This window comes from Ixodes scapularis, unplaced genomic scaffold (assembly GCF_016920785.2).
Source record: "Ixodes scapularis isolate PalLabHiFi unplaced genomic scaffold, ASM1692078v2 PGA_scaffold2__306_contigs__length_199485367, whole genome shotgun sequence".
NCBI lineage: Eukaryota > Metazoa > Arthropoda > Arachnida > Ixodida > Ixodidae > Ixodes > Ixodes scapularis.
In genome coordinates, this window is record NW_024609857.1 from 3,325,121 (window position 1) to 3,344,565 (window position 19,445).

General features: G+C 48.0%; 1 protein-coding gene across 3 annotated transcripts in view; it reads left to right on the forward strand.

Annotated features, from left to right (window-relative positions):
• LOC8033216 (centrosome-associated protein CEP250) overlaps nt 1–18,959 on the forward strand; it is a 56,432-nt gene extending 37,473 nt beyond the window's left edge. For 2 of the 3 annotated variants that reach the window (XM_029992138.2, XM_029992139.2), the window contains exons 14-19: nt 1,969–2,138; nt 6,650–6,949; nt 8,871–9,025; nt 11,668–11,805; nt 14,769–14,803; nt 18,342–18,959. In XM_029992138.2, coding sequence (XP_029847998.2) covers nt 1,969–2,138; nt 6,650–6,949; nt 8,871–9,025; nt 11,668–11,805; nt 14,769–14,803; nt 18,342–18,500 — 957 coding nt within the window. In that variant the 3' untranslated portion in view covers nt 18,501–18,959. The remainder of the gene's footprint in view (nt 1–1,968; nt 2,139–6,649; nt 6,950–8,870; nt 9,026–11,667; nt 11,806–14,768; nt 14,804–18,341) is intronic. The other variant, XM_029992140.2, reaches the window with a different exon arrangement.
• The last annotated feature ends 486 nt before the right edge of the window (nt 18,960–19,445 follow it).

A 19,445-nucleotide genomic window follows, 5' to 3' on the forward strand; every position in this document is an offset into this window, starting at 1 on the left:
AGGTTGTCCTGGATGTTGTCCTCTAGGCATCGTTCTTGAGGTCATAAAGATAACAGCTTCGCTGGTCCTTCATCTTCACGTAAAGTGGAGGGGCTCTGCAATTTTTTTTAAAAATTATCATCAAATTTGTTTTGCTATATCCACGGGAACCGTTCAATTTCCTTCGTAAAAAACAAACACAAAAACATTGAAAAAGTGCAAACAGGAATGGAAAATCGTGATCACTTTGCTATAGCTGCTATTTCGTTATAACTGACGTTGTGATTGAGAGGCTCGATAGTATTCCAATTGCCTCCTTCCTCATTACTCAAAATTGAGTCAGGGTCAAAAACAAATGAAACTAATTCCGGTAAAGAATGCACTAGGCGTTTGACATTATCTCCTCTACCCCCACATTGTTGGACTTGGTGCTAGTTTGGCCAACCGTACGTCTGATGGCCGTGGCATCGCAGGGGTATCGGAGTGATTGTCTTGCCCACCATTCTTAGATCAGGGGTGGAACGGCTGCACCATTTGCGCCATTTTGCGCCAGACGCATTTGTCTGCGCCATCCTGCGCCATGTTTCGGAAACTGCGCCACAGTCAATACCTCGCGCCATTATGCACCAAATTGGAAAACGTGCGCCAAAAAAATTGTATTTTGTCTTGGTTTCGGTTTTTATCGACTCGATTGGCAACAATGATCGCGTTTAGCTTGGTCGGCCTTGCAATCCTTTTTTTCTCTTTATTCTCCCTGTGTATCCCGAGTAGGAAGTGTGCGAAAAAAACTTGGGGTTCGGATTCCAAGCGCTACACCATCTGCCTCTGGATTGTTATTCTTCAACCATAAGCGGTTAAACAAGTCGGTCGAGGTAAGGTCGAGTCGTTAAGCGTCAGATTGCCTGAGGCTCCGAAGCCCGGGATCCAGACGTCAGTCAGTTGAAAACAAATGAGCAAAAGATTCCTTTGAGCACTTCATCATTAGAAGTTGGAACCGCATTCCTGCAAGATAAATCGTGATTTGATAGATCTGAAACGCGGTCCGATCCGAAACCTTGCCGGCCAGCAGCTCTCACGCGAGCGGTAGATCTGCTCGGCATACGTTAACCTTGCTCCTGCTTATCGCTTCGAATACGATAACTCCGTTAATCGTAGTCTGCTGCTTCGATATTGAGTCGCACAATAGGATAAACTCGAATTTTGTTGCGATATTGAGTTGCGCAATATGAGAAACTCGAAATTTGTTTCCCTGTTCTTCCGCGCAACTGCACGTCCGTTGCTTACGCACGTCACGTGGTTCCCACATAAAATCACTCTGTCGAGGACGTGTGGACTGTGCGATAAGCGGTGCTGGTTTGCATTTTGAGCAGCTGAAAGCCACTCAGAATATATCAAGGCTCACAAAGTTCCAAGTTTTCGCATCTGTTACACTGTTATCCCATCTGCCTAGGTCCCTAACCACTCATGTTTATCTGGGCTGCTAAGCACAACTGAAATTGCTCCCGTGCTTGTCTAAGACACAAGCTGGAGTGCAATGAAAACTGATCTGAGCTGCTCCTAGCCTGCTCCAGAGTGTAGTTTTAGCTGCTCCCAACCTGCTCCAAAACAGCTGTTTTAGCTGCTCCCGTGGCTGCTCCCAAGCACATTTCATGAGTTCCACCCCTGTTAGATACATCAGTTAAGAAGCTCCACGGAGCAGCAGCATTTGAAAATGGTTCCTCTCTGTTGCCCGTACACGAGCAGGTGCAGCAACGCCTCCACGGGCAACAGAGGAGGACTGTTTTCAAATTACCCTCTTTTTGCGCAATCTTTACACTAACTATAAAAAACCCAATGGAATCATTTTCTGCCTCTGGCAATGTGCGTTGAACGTTCAGCCGCCTCTGCCCAAGGGCGGGTCGATGGCGTTGAGAGTGCCTCTGAGCGAATGGGCCACAAAGATCCAAGATGTTCTTCAACTGACGCGTAACGTCTCCTCGTTCCGGTCAGGGGGAGGCCGCGCTGGAGCGCCTGCGCCAGGAGCTCTCCTCGAGCAAGGAGAGCGAGCTGAAGGCATGGAGCCGCGTGACGGCCCTGGTCAAGGAGCTGCAGCACACCAAGGAAAGCGTGGCCTGGCTGCGCTCGCGCATGCGCGTCTACAAGCAGCGCATCTCGGACCTGTGAGTCGGACTTTGCGGGCAGTCACACGGGGTTCCCGGACTTTGGTTTTGCTCGTTGCAAGTGCCTCGGGCTTATAGAAACGTGATGGTTCTGTGTTTTGCAATTTTCTTTTCTTTAGGTTCATAATAGGTAATGCTCCACCTGTTCTTCTTTGTTGATGTCGCGTGAAGTGTTTTTTTCGAGGTCACCATTGTCAGATGCCACACATTTTCCTGCCTCGGTCCGTAAAGGCCCGTAGTATCGTGTAAATAAAGTGAATAAGAATTGGCCTCGAGATCGATCTAGAGGTGGCGCGGCACTACTGTTGCGCCATCATCATCATCATGAAAGAGGGGATAGACGCATGGCCGCCCTGTAGGCTCTCCACGTTCACGTGCGAGATAGTGTAGATGTTTGCGTTTATTTTGTTGCATAGTATCGTTGGGAAAACAATTTTAGCAGTAAATGGTGCGGCACTGTTCGGTGCCTCACTGAAGATAAAATCGTGTTCCCAGCGTACGGCCTAAATATAAATAATCGCTCGTGTGGATCCGTCGTCTACTCTAGGCAGGCGTTGGGAAGCATGGATCACCACGACGGATGCCTGTCTCTGGGCAAGCTGCACTATTTATGTTAAATATTTGTTTCTTTTGGAAATACTAAATGTATCAATTCACCGGCATGGGAATTCAACAACAATGAATTCCAACCCGGATGACACAATACTGGTTCTGTGGACTGTGAAATCGCAGGTTCTATGCATTGTTTTTGTTGTAACTCTTAGCTTTTGCAGTAATATAAACATTTGGCATGAAGAGAAATTAGTGCTGTATTGGAAATTACTGTGTTATGGAGTTCTGCTGCAGCCAAAGTTTCCCTTTATTGCACCATGGTGTGGGTAAGTTTTTTGGAGTTGGAACAATTCTACTACATTGCGATGAGGAGAGAGTGCCTCTTCTAGTTACGATCCACGAACTGTTCGTTGGCAGGACAAGTGAAACAAACTATTCTAATATATCTGCCGCGAGTGGAACAAACAAGTGTAACCGAGCAACGCAGTAGCACGTGTGCTTATAGATACTTTTCTCGGTGAGGGCCACGGATGTCAAGAGGCTAATAATATAAATTTATGGCTGAATAATACCTAACTGTGCTGCGCTGCAAAATTCTACAGAACATACGCGTGACCAGAAAGTGAAAGGAAAACAGAAAAGGCTAAATAATCTTGCATTCAAACAGTAGACTGCAACTCCAACAAACGACAAACACCACGAGACAGACAGCACCGGCCACAGTGACACTCTTTTACCGATAAGGGATAACGACTCTCACGAGACTTTCCGATCACCCTACGCCCTCATCTAACACATGTCGGGAATGGGCAATGCATCGATTAAACTTCAGTTTATTTGAGTGATGCTTTAATTGCAATACTTTTTCTTGCCGTTTAATCGGAATCTTGCGCTGGAGAAAACCGGGAAAAAGTTAAAAATGCCTGCTCTATTATTTCTGACATATTTATTTCCTTTAGGACACACGCTTGCGCAGTAAACCACTACAGAATGCTCGTGATTGTCATCGAGGGTGATTATAGTGTTTAAATATTAACTTAAAAATGACTTCCCTTTTTAAAAGGCTTCCCAGGTGTTCATATTTCTGCAGGCGTCATAACGTGAAGTTTAAAATGGGATTGCAATATGCCATTTGTGACAAAGCAAAAATAGTAAAAAAAGATGTGGTTTTAACACCTTTCATGTAATATGACTGGAGAATAATCAGTTAACGAATTTATTGATTGATTATTCTAGGGTGGCAATCAGTCAGCTTAATTTGTTTGTGAACCCCCAGCTCCGATCAAGACTCAACGTTTTATGAAAGCTATGGATTGTGCGAGATAACAAAAATATGTAGGACCAAAGGTTCTACAAACCAGGGTGTCGAACCGAAATGTTTTTCGTTCCGGTTCAGGGAAAACGGTTCAGCTCCGGTTCATTTCTGGAGTGAAAAAATAAAGGTTCAAACCGGATCGCACCGGTTCGTACTCGTATGCTACAAAAATAATTGACAGCAGAAGATAAACTATGGATATTTTATAAAAGTGTTACATATAGAATGCAAAGGCTCACATTACTGTGTGGAACGAACGAGCTAGTGCTGGGGCACCTTGGGACGTGAGTGAAAGCGCAGTTTAATGTGAGGCAGCTGACCGAAGAAGCAGGACGTTGTCATGCATATCCGGGGAAGGACGGTACCTCCGAGTCAATAGAATGAACTTCAGTGCAGAAAAGGCTCGCTCCATGCTGACCTAGGTCGCAGGCACTCCCAGGGCTACTTGTGCCAATGCGTAGAGTTCTGGATGGCGTTCCCTCCTCTCCTCCCAAAAACGGCAACAGGTTAGCGTCCCTTGAAAGCCACGGCTCCTTGTCTAGCAATGCTCGGCAGAGCTGTGCGCCTTGATGTGTTTGTGTTTCTGAGGAGAAAACGTTTCGGTCCTTGTTGTTTCTGCTACCAGAGATCGAAACTGTTTTGCTATTTTCTGTGGCTCTAACTGTTGATTGAATCCCCCTTCCCCTTCCCGGTGCTAGACTTTAATTTCGGACAGATTATTAAATCCGCTGAGTTCTTTTAAAAGCAGATTGGACGCGTCACAATATGGCAACTATTGCAGGTCCTAAAATATCTATCGGCCTTTGTATCGCTTTCTTATCTGATCAGTTGTACAATGATATCAAGGTGGTTAAAGTAAATTGCACACAACTCTACAAAATTGAAGACAAGAAAAACCAAACAGAGCTCGGACTGAACGCCAAAAGAAACAAAGACAAAAAGAGGTATAGAGAATACTAGACGTGTTGTCCTTGTTTTTTTGTTTTTTTTCGCTTTGCTTTTAGTTTGAGATAAAAAGTCAACCAGCCCAACTCACCGTTTTGCCACCAAACAGGCTCATTAATTGGTCACTTTGCTGACGTCCAAACTGGGTATGTTCGTGATAAATTTTCTTTCGTGAGCCATTTCTGGTCCCCAAGAAAAGGTTGGGACGAATGTGGGCATTTGTTTAAGAAATACATAAAACCAGAAATCCTGGTCTTACTGTGCTCATTTCGTTTGAGGTCTCGAGACAAACTTTATAAATTATGAAGATGACTGCTATGTGAAAACCTGATCATAAAATGTTGCAGAGCTTTCTGCTACCTATTTTTCTTGCTTTTTGACTTCCCATATGAACGAAACACCACAAAAATAATTTATCAGTTGTGCCCAGGAACGAAAAAATAATTATTCGGTCCGGTTCAACTCCCCCGCAATTTGCACAAAAATATATATATTTTTTTAATTTTTCGGTTGACTATTTTGGTTACTGTGTTTTTCGTCACGCCTTTTTCACTCAACCTGACTTCGCGTATGAACCAAAAACCGAACGGAAAACATATCGGTTTCGCTCCGGAGCAAAAAAAAAGATTTTGTTTCGGTTCAATTCAGGTTCGCGCGAAAATAACAGTCTTTTTCCGTTCAAGGTTCGGGTTTGGTTCAATACCCTGCTACAAACCACAGCGCTTCGGTTATGGAAGCATCCGACTTAATATTTATCGCTCGGCTGGATTTCCATGCGTGTGAATTGATACAACACAACCTTTAGTAGGAAGAGACAAGAGCAAAACCTTCAAACATCCAGCTCAGCCGGAAACGGGCTTGCATAGTCCAGGTCTATGATTCTGATCGTGCGCCCGTAGCAGACGACGCACGGCGGGATCCCCACTTCCGCGTGTTTCCAATTTCGGCCGCACGGTGGCGACTCTGTTCGATCTCAGGGTGAATAGACCTATGAGGTTATTGTAAAAGAGTTTGTGTTTGCTCATGTCGGGTGCAGGCGCCGCTTGTACGCAGGAGATAGATTCGGGTCGAGTGATGCGTGCGCCATGCCGACTGTTACACTTCCGCAGTGGTGCGAAGTCAGAGCCCCGCATTGGTGCGTCGTGTGAAATGTGGGTACATTTGAGGACATGTTAAGGGCTGTTGTGATTGCCTGGTGACAATGGGAGCTGAAGTAAAAGGAGGCTAAGATGAATCTTTTTTTGGCAGCGCTGTCTCGTACTGTGTCCCTCATATTTCTCGGGATCAGATTTTCTTTGTGTTCTTAGCAAAATTCCGTAACTACCTCCAGCTCAGTGCCTACCAAGGGAATATAAGAGAAGCGCAGCAACTTGCAGTTCAACGCAATAATGTAATAAAAAATCTGTTGTTTTTTTTTTTGGGGGGGGGGGGGGGGGGGGGGGTGGTGGGTTGGCTGGGGAGTTAGGCACGTGAAGATTGAAGGGGAGAGGGGGTGGATCATTTCGGGTCAAAATCCCTTTTTTTCTACACCACTCATTCGGTATGTTTAAAAAAAAGACATTTATTGCATTTGGAATGTTTGCCAGCAGGATGTTCAACCGGCTCTGCTGTGCTCTAAAGTCGGTACCTGTAATCTCTAATACACGTCAGGGAGGAGCGGCGAATACTGATGAGTCATCCGACCCGTTGTGTGTTGCAGTGGCAAAGCGGAGCCCCCCAGCTCGGAGGGCAAGGAGGGTGCCACTTCCCCGGTCAGGGACGCTCGCAAGACGGCGCATCCCTCCCCGGCGGCGGCAGCGCCGTCCCCCGTGGTGACGCGCCTCAGCCTGCGGTCCCAGAGCCCCAGCAAGGCCCGGCTGTGCCTGACGGTGTCGGCAGTGCGCCAGTCGCCTGCGAGCTCCGCTGTCGGCGCTGCCAAGGTGCCATGGCAGCGGCAGGTTCCCCCTGGCCAGCCAACGAGCGCCACCAAAAGGTCTTTGTTTGCTGACGTACCGGCAAGGTGGGTCGACCTGCCCCCTCTACAAGCTGGCCTCATTTCTTTTGAGGCAGAAATCAAATTTGCTTCCTTTATTTGCGAGCATGCTCGATTATATAGTTACTTTCTTTTAGATTATTTGAAAGAAATTGCGCTGTAATTGCTGAATGAATGGCGGCTCTGGGGCTGCAGCTTTCTGTTGTGCAGTACTGTCTACACTTTGAATGCCGTCTACACTTTGAAGGGATCTAAATTTGCAAGGACACGATTGTTCCAAAAATGTTGTGTGTCTGGGTCACCACTTTAATATGTATGGGAGCAGTATTGCCTATTGCCTCTTGTTAGGTGCGTATTGATACCAATTTTTTTCCTTTTTGAGGTGCACTATTGAGTTTTTGTCGAAGGTCTTCTTATGTTTCTCACTAGGTCTAGCTGCTTTACAACATTTGTAATAAGAGGGACGATCCACGTATGTCTCTCACTTTTGTGCACTGAGATGAGTGAACGAAGTTTCATACTCTCTCTGATTCAGATTTTGGTTGTACATTGGGGCCAGGAAAAGAGGGCACAGAGATAAGGACATCTGATTGCACATCTTATATATAGATGAGCTGTGGGTGCCGATACTTTGGGGCCTTTTTGATTTAATGTAGCAGGCGGCTGGTTCGAAACCCGGCAGAGGTGCCCTCATTTAGACGGAGGCTCGTTGCAGAGATGCGGAATCGAGCTTTCGGTCGCACGCCAAAAGATCTCCAGGCGGTCGAAACGAATCCTCAGTTTTCCGCCGGGGCAATGTTGTTTTTAGCACGCGTCTCATCTCCCAAGAGTCTCTCATTTCGGACATTGCGAAGGGCGATAGCAGCGCGTTTACCGTATTTACTCGCATAATAAACGCACTCGCATAATAAACACACCCCCCACAACGGGCATCAATAGTTAGACTTTTTTTTCCCTCCCGTAATCAACGCACTTCCAATTTTCGGATCCGCGAGTCTCGAATTGTGTCCAACTTAGCAAGCCACCAAGCCAGCTTTTTTTTGCCGCCAAGCGATCAGGCCCAGTCAAGCCAAGGCAAGCCAAGCAAGGCTGCTCTCGTAATGGCCGCAAGTGCATAGTTGCGGTAGTTACAAAAGTGATCAACCGTGAAACCGAGTGTTACGCACAATTGACGTGCACACTTGACGAAGCGTGGTTTGAGGAATTGCCGAGCCCCGGACATTCTTCTCCTATCGGATGCGTTGATGTCAACAAACAAGACGTCGTCTGCGGTCCGCTTTTGGACAGTGAAATCGTGAAAGTGGTTAGGCCTAATTTCACATACTCCGGGTAAATGCGTTTATTTAATCCGCGGCACAGCGAGGTGCACGCTGTGCTGTAGGCTGAGAGTGTCTGGTAGCCTCGCCGTGAAGGAAACTTAATCCGTGCGAGCGGGCTGTGAACGAAATTTGATCCCTGCAAGCGAGCTTCGGGGGTCCGCGGTTGGACTTCCTACGTGTTCTTGTCTCCGTAAACGAAACTTGATCCATGCGAGCGGGCTTTGGCGTTCGGGGGCTGGACTTCATACAAGTTCTTATACGCATAGTCGCGTATTACACCTGAGCATGCCCGCCGGATACTAGCAATATATATTGCCTAAGAACGTGTTGCTTTTCGTGCTGAGTGAGGTTTGTAGGGCGCTTTTCCTTCTGCAAGAGGCGCCCTAAAAAGGTTTGCAATTTATAAAGCATGGTTATCGTGGCGCGCCCCCGACCAGCCGTGGGTGCGCCTCCATCACTGGAGTCATGCCACAGTACCTTGCCGTGTCATATTGGCACCTAATATGACATTTGCACGAAGTGTATAAATGCAAAAAGTGTGTTCATTATGCGAGTAAATACGGTATGCGGAGGTCTGCAAACCTTCTTTCTATCGACGTGCGGAACAAAGAGGGGGCGTGCACTTGCAGCGTCCGAGCAAGGACAGCGGTGGGGGTGAACCCTCCGGGCGGGAAGGAGCCTGAGGATACGTCCCGGGCGCTGGCCGGAGTGGCGACCAGGAACCGGAGGCAGCCGGCTGCACAGGGGCCGACGAGCGGCAAGCAGCACGGCAGGCCGACCGGAGGTGAGCACGCCGGGGTTCTCAATCGTCGGCTGGGCGACTACGGCACCGCGAGCGCATCTCCGATTGGCGCGCGTTTAACGTCTTGACTCGCCCACGCGTCGAAATCGGTCCCAAACTAAAGACTTCGGAAAGCCGGAGCGTCGTGCTGCCGTACGTCACTATCCTGGCGGTGTGGCGAAAAATTTGTGGAAAAAGAGCGTGAGGGAACGCGAGCGTCGTTGTCACGTTGTCCAAACTCCTGGCTGCCGAAGTGTTGGCGAACTGTAAAGCCGGAGAGTGGGGGACCTGCAGCAGAAGGGCCATTTGCCACATTCGGCACCGCTGCTGCTACTGTACGACACGTTCTCGGGTAGAAGCCGAAGGAGCACTTTTCAGGACGACGCACCAGTCGGAGAAACGTTTTAGGCACCGTCACGGAGGCGGCAGGGTCGACGGACGGTGCCGCATTTGCCCGCTCGTTGCGGAGTTGTCGGCTAAACGAATAGTTTGTCCCGTTTGTTTTCCGCGTGTGTCGAGCGGCCTCGGTGCCTTGAAGACTGGCCTACGGATCTCCTATTGGCGGGATTGAATTCCGGTGGAGGTGCCCGAAATTTGACGGTTGCTCGTTTTTAGAAGGGCTGCCTCAAAACTGAGATTTTGGATGCACATGGTGAGATGGTGGTCCAAATTAATTTTCCCTCCCCCAAAATTTTGACTTTATACGTAGACTTTCGATTGCTCCGACGGATGCTCCAAAATTACTCTGAGCTTCATCACTGAACTTGCCTCGCAGAATATGATGTGTGTGACGCTCTATTTACCTCCTCATGCCACGGATCAAACGGATGATCTTACTTTGGTAGCACAGAGTCTGAGGAAAAGTTAAACTAGAATGTTTCGCACCTTATACAAAGATTATTTAGTCACTAAAGAAATACTTTGAGGTTCCATTTACAAGAATTAGAAAAGACTGGGCAGACAGGGTGATAAGCTTATAAACTTTACTTCTTCAACGATGACAGTTCTCTCTAGCAAGTACCCGTTACAGCCATGAATTACCTTGTGTCAAATTTATAGCGAGCCTGCTTCTTGCGTTTCAAGCTGTTTTTTGAGGGTGTATTTCTAGTTGCAAAAGCAACCTTGTTCAGAATAAGGTGTCGGAAACTATATTACATATACTCAAAACTTTTCTACGCCTCAGATGCAGGATGCGCCGGGTGTTGTCGGTGAATGGCATTCTATCGTCATCTTGCATGAATTGAACTGTAAAATGTGATCATTAAGTAGAAAAAAAATAACTAAAATAACTAATTTCTCGAGACACTTTTATTTTCTATTTTAACTTTGGACCAGGCTTTGTGTGTCAGGAACTCTGCCTTTACATAATGCCTTGTGGCATGCCTTCGCTGGGCTCTTTTTACTGTGGCTGGTCCCAGCAGAAGAGTAGCTCATGAAACATGGTGTGCACATGCCTGGGGGACTTCAGATGCTGGTTGGCAGGGCAATCATTTGCTTTCTCTTTTTTACATTGGTGTTGAATGTTGAGGAAAACTCTTTTTTTCTGGTGAATGGAGTTGTTAAGAGAGTTTTAAATCATAATCTCCCATCGGTTTTTGGAGCATGTCATGAACACTATGAATCCCTTCTTGAATGGAGATGGAGCTGGGGTAGGAGCATTTGAACCTTGAAGGCTTGCAGGGAGGGCCGCTCAGATCTAGAACTGCCACTCTGACGGACACATACCGTAGCTCCCTATCGGGGTTCTCAAACTGTAGTGTCTCTGAATCCTTGGCTTTACAGTGTAGCAGTTCTGATACTAACAACCTTGTTAGCAAGAAAAGCTGCGCTGTAGGAAACACTGCAATGTGACTCAGTCACGCGTCGACGCATGGCTAGTACATACAGTTTGAGCAGCTAAGCTCAGATTGTTCTCACACTAGAAATTGGGGCATTTGAGAAAGTTAGTTTGTTGCAGCAATGTTTCTGCAATAAAAGCTCCCAAAAGAAAGAAAATCAAACAAGATGTTTGTGTTCAGATAGGGTAAGGTCAGTCTGCCTTTAGGATCGATTCTCGTTCAATTGCCCGAGCTGTCCCTCCAGCACAAGCTCTCTTCCTCCGATTACTCTTTGGCACACGCGTATCCAAGGCACTACTAAAGGTAACGAGTGTGTGCAGGAGGATAAGCTTCTTCTGCAGATCTTACGTCGCTTCACTTCCCCGGCAGCGCACAAGTCGTGTGGGCGGATTCGGGAGATCCGTGCCGAGACGCGGGGAAACCCCGTGTTTCTAAAGGCTGGTCCACACACTCGCGCGAGTCCGACAGTGTGAGACTACAACGGCTCGCGACGTTAATCCTTTTACAAGTTGCTATGGCAGCAACTGTGTCGGTTCCAACAAAACCGGTTTTTACCTTGTCTTGTTGGAGCCGACGCAGCTGTTGACCCATAAGAGGCTTAACGCCGCAGGCCGTTGCAGTCGCAGTCGGTCAGACTCGCACAAGTGTGTGAACCAACTTTAAGAGTCCTCGCTCTGTACGGTCGCTCGCGCGACGACACTGTTGCCGGACCACGACAATTGTTGTCGGCCACTTCTTTTGTGGCCTTGCGGGGCCACGGCCGCCCTTGGAGGGTGACGTCCCCTGATGGCGGCCGACCATCGCCAGCAGAGTCCCCGCCCGTGGCCGGCAGGGACAAGGAGAATGAGGTGGGGCCCAAGCGCAAGAGCCCGGAGGCCGGCCTGCGCCCCCGCACCAGGAGGTTGAGGCAGCAGCTGGAGGCCCCGGGGACGCCTCTGGGGAGGGGTCAGTCGGCTCCCATGGGCGATTGCCGGCGGGGCGTCTGCCGGGGCGAGGGGCGGTGTGGGGGGGTCTTGACACCAAGTCGAGATTCTCGGCTTGGTGTCAAATAAACGTCATTACTATTATTAATCTTATTATTATAGGATTTGAACTCCATTTAGTCATTCGGCGAATACTGCAGTCTTGGAATCGTCTCTCTGAAGTTTTCGTGCGTCATACGAGAAATTCTGAGCTTTTGGACGATTAGTGTCGCTGGGTGGAAAACGGTAGCCTGCAAGTTCGGTAAAACGGCCTTTTCGTAGATGACGTAACGAGGGACTCGTTTTGATATAAACTAATTTGTCAGAAATAAGCTCGCGTAATTACAAAAAACCTCGAGATTAGGGAAAAAAAAGAGGGTCGGGACAAACGCCGAGTCTCGGTTAAGGCCTCGTGTTGGTCCCGTCACCCTTCTTCACCGTAGTTTCGGCGTTTTTCGTTGTTTTTTTTTCAATATAAGCTAGCTCATTGCACCCTTACTTTTTGTTCATACGCTTACAATTGATCACACTGGAGCCACTCAGCGATACAGAGGGCATCTTTTTAATTATCCTATATAACTTATATGAGGCAATATTTTGAAGTTCAGTAGTGTTGACGATTGGGCTAGTTGGTCATTCATATTAGCGGAAAACAAACAGCGCAAGGACAAGGACAGAGTAGCGCTGTGTGTGTCTACCGCCTTCTACTCTGTCCTTGTCCTTGCGCTGTTTGTTTTCCGCCAATATTTTGAGTCAATAATGTCGTCGCTCCCAATCACTTTAAAGGGGCCCTGCAATCATATTTAAGCGTCCACCTTTTTTGCAGTTTCCATGTCTCTTGGGGTTCGGGCAAGCCAGCAGGCACGGAGAGAGTAACTAAATATCAGTGCGTCATATTTTAATCGGACGACGCGGAAACCTCCTCCACCGACAAGGGCGACCCGCGGTACCGAAAGCGCGCGAAATGTGACGTCTTTGGTCCTGGGCTTACTACAGGTCAGAGCCGCTAAAAACTTCTTTTTAGTCGAAATACAAAATATAAGTGGCGCGAACCGTTTCAATTATTTATAAAAGTAGTGTTTGTTCAGTATTTTAGATAAAAAAAGAAACGAATCCGGTTCATAAAGTACGGAAACAAGGAATAACCCGTCGACACACCCGCCACCAAGCGGTGGAAAAGGCGGCGCATAATAGAAAGGAGTAGTGGGATCAGGCGCTGACACGGAAAGGCCACGGATGTATGCGGCGGCGCTGCGGTCGTTTGGGCAGGAGGATCCGACCGGCTCCGAGCGTTCTGAAGGCCTTCGGCGAGAAGCTTTCTCTTGCGGTTTGGTCGTTTCGCGGTATGGCAGTGCAAAGTAGCTCCCATTCTGAACTGATCTTTACCCCGTGTTTGCTGTCGTTTGTGGCCAATGAAGTGTCATGCCGAATTAGTATTTAATCACGCAGCAAAAGCAATGAGAGCCACTCTGGCTGCCTGTGCATAGAGCCTATCCAGAACACGCTTCAATGGCGCCCTCTTGCGCCGTCAACTCGGAGTGCGGCAGCCGTGAGCGCTCGATAAGCTCACTACCCCTCCTCTAGTTCATGGCCACTCTCAAGCAACCAAGGATGTCATGAGGGAGGTTATTTTTTGCTTGTTTTTGTAATTTTAATTTGCCTATAAGTTTTGAAATAAAGGGAATTTTGAGAAAGGAAAAGTTTTACTAAGTTACTACATTGAGTGCACTCAGGTTCGGTGCAAATTAAAAATTAGTAAAAAAGTCATTGCAGGGCCCCTTTAAGGTCTAGGTATTGTTTGGCTTGACTACAAGGGAGCTTTCGCCTACCGCCCAACTGGCAGTCTTCAAATTGCGAGTTTGTCAGATAAATCGAAATCTGCAGTATTTTACTAGGGTGTCTATTTGGATTTTATTGAATTTATCCGAAAACGTGGGTCCCTAGAAAATTTTAACCGGGTGTTGGGAAGTTACTAGTACGTGCAGAGTAGAGCGGGAATGCAGTGTGATTGACACCGACAATCCACTCGATACATAAAGCAATTGCCGTCAACCGGGCCATGCGGGTGTTACTGGGGGTGCCAGATTTATTTCGGCCTGAAAACTATCCTAACATCCACGCGGCAGCATTGTCGTCTCATACATTGCCTTATTAGTCGTTAAGTTTTAGTCCGACAATTGTGTAAGCCTAAGAATTCGGGAGTGGGATTATGGCAGACGCCCCGACTGCTTTTTCGCTTCCAATGGCTCGTTCGGTCTGCCTTGTCTGCTTGTACTGGTGCCTTGACTGCTTGATTGCATCGTGAGAGTGCTGAAAGGGCGGTGCTTTGGGGGGGGGGGGGAAGGAAGGAGGGGGAACAGTTTGCTTGGCCTGCTTTGCTTTGAGCTTGTTTCTGGTGCTTGTGCGTCTTGCCTTCCTGCCGATGATATGGAAATCTGGAGGGAGACTGATCGTGCACACTTTAATGGGAGCACAAAGTTCTGGGCAGGTGTCTCTCCCAGGCAGCGACGCACATTTTACCAGAAGCGCTACTTTTGTGGCGTCAACGCAAAGGAAGGGCACCTGTGCGGAGTATTGTGCCTTGGGGTCAAGTTCTTTTCCTGTTCTCTGAAGCACGTTTTCATTGTCTGTTTTGCCACATCTGCACTTGCCTATTGGGAAGCCAGTTTCGTCCTATACCTGGTTTTGTGCTCGTCTGCTGGATTGGGTTATGGGCTTTTGGCTGTGGCGCAGTTCCAGCTAGTGCATCTTGCAGTCACTGTGCATGGGCTTGCGGTTGGAAGCTCGCTTCTGCACGGGATCAGATTGCGCACTGTGAATTCTGCTATGGCACAACTGGCAGCCGTGTTGTTCTTGCAATGGGGTGCCTGCTTTGTTGCTCAGTGGCTGCGCTCGACCATTCTTCCCAGAGTGATACTAAAATGAGGTCTTTCGCTTGTCCCACAGACTCTGCCAACCTTCCTGCAAGTGGAGATACCACGGTAAGATTATTTTTGTTCTCGTGGCTCACGTTTCCTGATCATGGCCTCAGAGATCCCAAAGCGCGCGCGCGAAGGCTTTTCCGGCCGTCCCATTCGTCTCGCTCCCCAGCAGAAGAGTGTAATTGCTCTAACTCCGTCGCTCGCCGCGAAGCTGCGCTGTCTGCCCAGTCATAACGGAGGGCGAGCCGTCAGCGTCGCGGGTGGAGATCTCTACTAGTACGGGCCAGACTGCGGGCCACGGGCCGGCCCGGCAATCGGGCTGGGCTCGGGCTTCACGTCAACATTCATGAAGGGCCCGGGCCGGGTACGGGCCTTGCATTCAAGTCTACAAGGGGAGCCAAAGAGGGCCAAACCGGCCATTACTTTTTTTTTTTGGCAGCTTGTTCTTCGGATATGTGTTCGGGGGTTGGGAGAGGAACTACAGTGGGGGATAAACAGATGCTGAAGCATGTGTGTGTGGGTATATGTTTTGTATGGTTCGATGTGTGCAGCGAATGCTCTTCCAGAGGACTAGTGGCGCGGCGTTCCTTTTCGTCCCCGTCGGCGCCGCCGTTATCATACAAACCATCTACGCACGAGTGCTTGCATCCCCAATAGGGGTGAAGAGGCTCCCCTGAGGGTTACTTTTACATAACAATTTCTCGCAGACCACCGCAAAAGACAACGACATTGCTGTTTCTTTTTTTTTTTTTTTTTTACGGTTCTGCGCAGCGAAAGTGGCTAATTTAGAACTTTGCCCGTCTTTTGTACAAACGCGTTCCGATGTTTCTCTTCCTTTCCAACTGTGACACGTGGTTTTGTTTACTTCTGCTTGTCATTTTTGTTTTTGCGTCCTTTCCGCATGTGTTTGATCGCAGAATGTCAATTAAGTTACATCACAGAGTGCATTATGGGATACGCAGTGTTCTGTGCTACATGTGCCAAAAACTAGACGTTTACAAGATAATTAATGCCCAACCTTTTCAATCAGTACCTACAATTATCACAAAGTTTATAAAAAAAAATGGCGAAATCATTGCGAGGTGGTTGTACCTCACCGCCATAAGTTTTTCCCCAAAGCCGGTGTCACACTGCTTGTACGTACATCATACAAAAGACAGTCACCCCAAAATCTGAGCTCCGAATGCCGCAAGGCAAGGAGTTCAAGGAGACACTTGGCACATGGCATTTGAACCACGGATATCGTGGTGACTGATATCTGCTGATGGTTTTTTGCATAATGTATAAGCAGTGTGACCCCGGCTGAGAGGTATACTTCTAGTAGAAGCAAACACCGCAATACGACCCGCAAAAATTCCGTTATAAATATTAAAAATAATAAAAGAAGGACAACACGGACTTTACTATATAGTATCAAACCTCGTGAGGCTCAAAAAGTTACGGCAAACAACATGCGAGGGTAAAAAAAAGAAAAAATATTGCAGCATGATTATTTTTATTTAGGGAAATACGATTTTTTTTTTTATGTACGGAGATTTTTTTGTTTTATACGTGTTACAGATTGCAATCAAATATACCAAAAGGCGCGCTTGTAGCGCTAGCCGCAACATGTCGAGTATAATATCTGAAATTAAATAACTAAATAAGCATCACAACTTGTCTATGTACATCCCCAGAGCAGCTGTTCACCTTTCTACCACAACACACAAAAATTTGTAAGTATAAGTTGCAGTAACTCGACGTAACAAGACTTTTTCTTGAACTCTTCTGCCTCGCGCCATGCTGTCGATGACTGGGTTGGGAGCGCCTCCCCGCGGGGACGAGCCGCCTCCTTCTCTTTTTTCGATTACGCCCTCTCCGCACGAATGGGGCGGCCGGAGATGTGTTTGCGCGCTTCGGAATCTTGGAGGCCATATCCCGATTATGGGCAGACACGGGGCAACTTGCTCAAAACAGGGAGCACTGCCAGATCTGGTGTCCAGTCGGAATGGCGCTTGAAGATGGCGTCTCGTGCACTTGCACGCGTCGGATGCGTCTTGGCAGTGCCTTCTCACGATCTCTTAGGTCCGTTGCGAACATGCTGGCCCTAGCCTTTTCTGTGTTTCTGCTCAACTCTCTTGGTTAAATTTTGTTTGGCTGTGTAATCGTTGGAGGCTGTGCTGGCTACTTTGAGACGACTCTTCAGGCGACGAGATGTCTTTATAGCTTATTTGATACTCAGCTGCTCGGAGCACAACTAATGCTCTGCGAGTCTGTGTTTGCAGCAGCAATCCAACTTGTGCAAACAACTTTTTTTTTTAATTGTAACACAGTGCACAAAAGACAAAAACACAGAGTAAATAGAAGAACATAAGATGAGTGCTGACCCTCAACTGAAACATTTAATGAAAAGAACACGAAATACTAACAGCGGCAAAAAAACAAACAAAACCACACAGTCACTGTCAATCGACGCGTGTCAAGAAAAACAGTCTCCTTCCAACGTAAATTGAGCGATGCTTGGCTGACACATCGGTCCTCCCCTTCTGATGATGGTTACCATAATTATCAAAGTCGGGGCAACACTCGCAATCTGTGCAGCGTAGAGGAAGGTGGCCCCCCGCAGTCGATCGGAGGGTCCAGTTGTGCTCTCTCATTCTCGTGTTCACACATCTTCCTGTTTGGCCGATGTGTGCTCGTCCACAAGTCAGCGGTATCTTATAAACGAAACCTACAGCGGATTCTATATATTTCTTTCTATGTTTTATTGCACATGCCTAATTGTTGTCGTTCTTGTTTGCAACTCTGAGGCAGCCCCAGAGTTGCGAACTCTGGGGCTTGCTAGCCCAACCAGTGGAGCATCTGCTGGTTCTTTCGTCATCCTTTTGTTTGGATTGTTTTGTCTAAGCATCGCGCCCCATTCAATCTCCCCACCCCAGCCTCCAAACTTAGGGAGAAAACGGGTGCCCCCCACCACTTCTGTGTATGCCACTGGCCCTCTTGGGTGATACATAGGGGAAGAACTTAATACAATAATTTACACAACAGAACCAAGCTATATAAGACAGAAAAACAAAAACAGAAGCTACAAAACGCATACAATAAAATTATTTGGTGTAACACCATCGAGAAAACTCCCTAAAAATGTTTTCCGAATCCAATTGTGAAACAGTGTCGGTTGAACTTGCACAGGCATATACAACCTATTCAAACCGCAATGTGTGTACGGCAGAAAAATAAGACTCGGGCGGAGCATGACAGTTGAAAACGGCCTGCCTCCATTCCGCCTTACGACAAACCGCAGAGGACTGCACACGCCACCGAAAATGAGCTAGTGCCACGCGAGTGTCACGTGGCCTTCAGAATGGGAGCAGCGATGCGTCTGATAGTGCGACACATTTACGGCGCTGCATTAGCCGGGCTTGCGTCGGATGCAGCTCATCGTAAAGCTTCGGTCATCGTACGAGCAACAAGGTGTTCGCAGCAGACGCAATATTTATCTGCGTTCATGTCTCACAGATGTTCAAACATGTCTGGAGACTGTCTTTTGCATGATGTGTTGAGGTAAAACGTCTGTCTTTCCGCCTGTTGCCCGACCGAGTGTCCTCTTCTACTGCAGCGGACCTCCGGCAAGAGGGCCGCCGGCGCGTCCCCAGTGGTGCCCCCCAGGGCTCCGGCGCGAGTGCTCCCCTCCAGGGGCGGCGTGACCACGCGAGCACGCCGGGCGGCTGCCTCAGAGTCCCACGGCGAGGACCCTGAAGACTGCAAAGTGCAGTAGCGGGCGCCTCTGGGGCCTCGCTGCCCTCGACCGCCGAGCCGGCTGGGGAGCGGGAGCGGTGTTCGTGTCGAACCGGATCGGTCGCTCCCGCACCACGTTCCTGCTTCCGGCATGTCTGTGAGAGCGCTGCGTCCTCCGGGAGGGCTCTAAGAAAAAAGCACATTTTATGTTTTTAAATATAATTACCTACTCTTTAATTTAATAATATCGTTAATACCCGCTAGGCCATTAGAATGATTAATTGCTTTACGGGTACTATTTTTTTTTTTTTCTCATTGGGCAAACACCAGGGCTGGAGACCGAGTTTGGGCAACTCGGTGTCCAGCTCTGGTGCATTTTTATACTGTCGAGTCGAGTATTTTACATTATGGTTCGCGTTAAACAATCATCACTGTATTATTTTGGTGAATGTATCGAGTGTACTTTTGGACCAATTCAATAAACTTGTAGTGTCTCGACCAAGATTCTTTTATTTGTACAGCCTGGGGTGACCCGGAATATGTTGGTTATCTATTTACACTGTGGCAGTGATGTGATTGCTGCGCCAAACTGCGCCAATGGGCTAACCCTGCTACATCCTGCTACGTTTTGCCGAAATATGGGTAATCTGCGCCAAGCCTGCGCCAAAAAAAACAATTTCGGTCGCCTTTCAAAACCGAAACTAAACTGACTACCGTAACTGAGCATGCATCTGTTATGCGGCGCAAGCGGCCGCCCGACACAAAGTACCCTGCGTCAATTGTCCCTCTGGTCTTGCATAGTTTTCCTGCCGTCTCGCGATTCGCGCTCTCGTCGTCTCGTGAGTCTCGTCCCGCGTCTTTTTTAAAAATATATTCAACGATAGACGCGGGTGTGTGCGGGCGTTCCGACGCTAGCGTGCCGGGTACTAGCCATGCCGTCATGCTGTGAAACGAAACCACATTTTTGCGAGGCGAGAGTTACTTT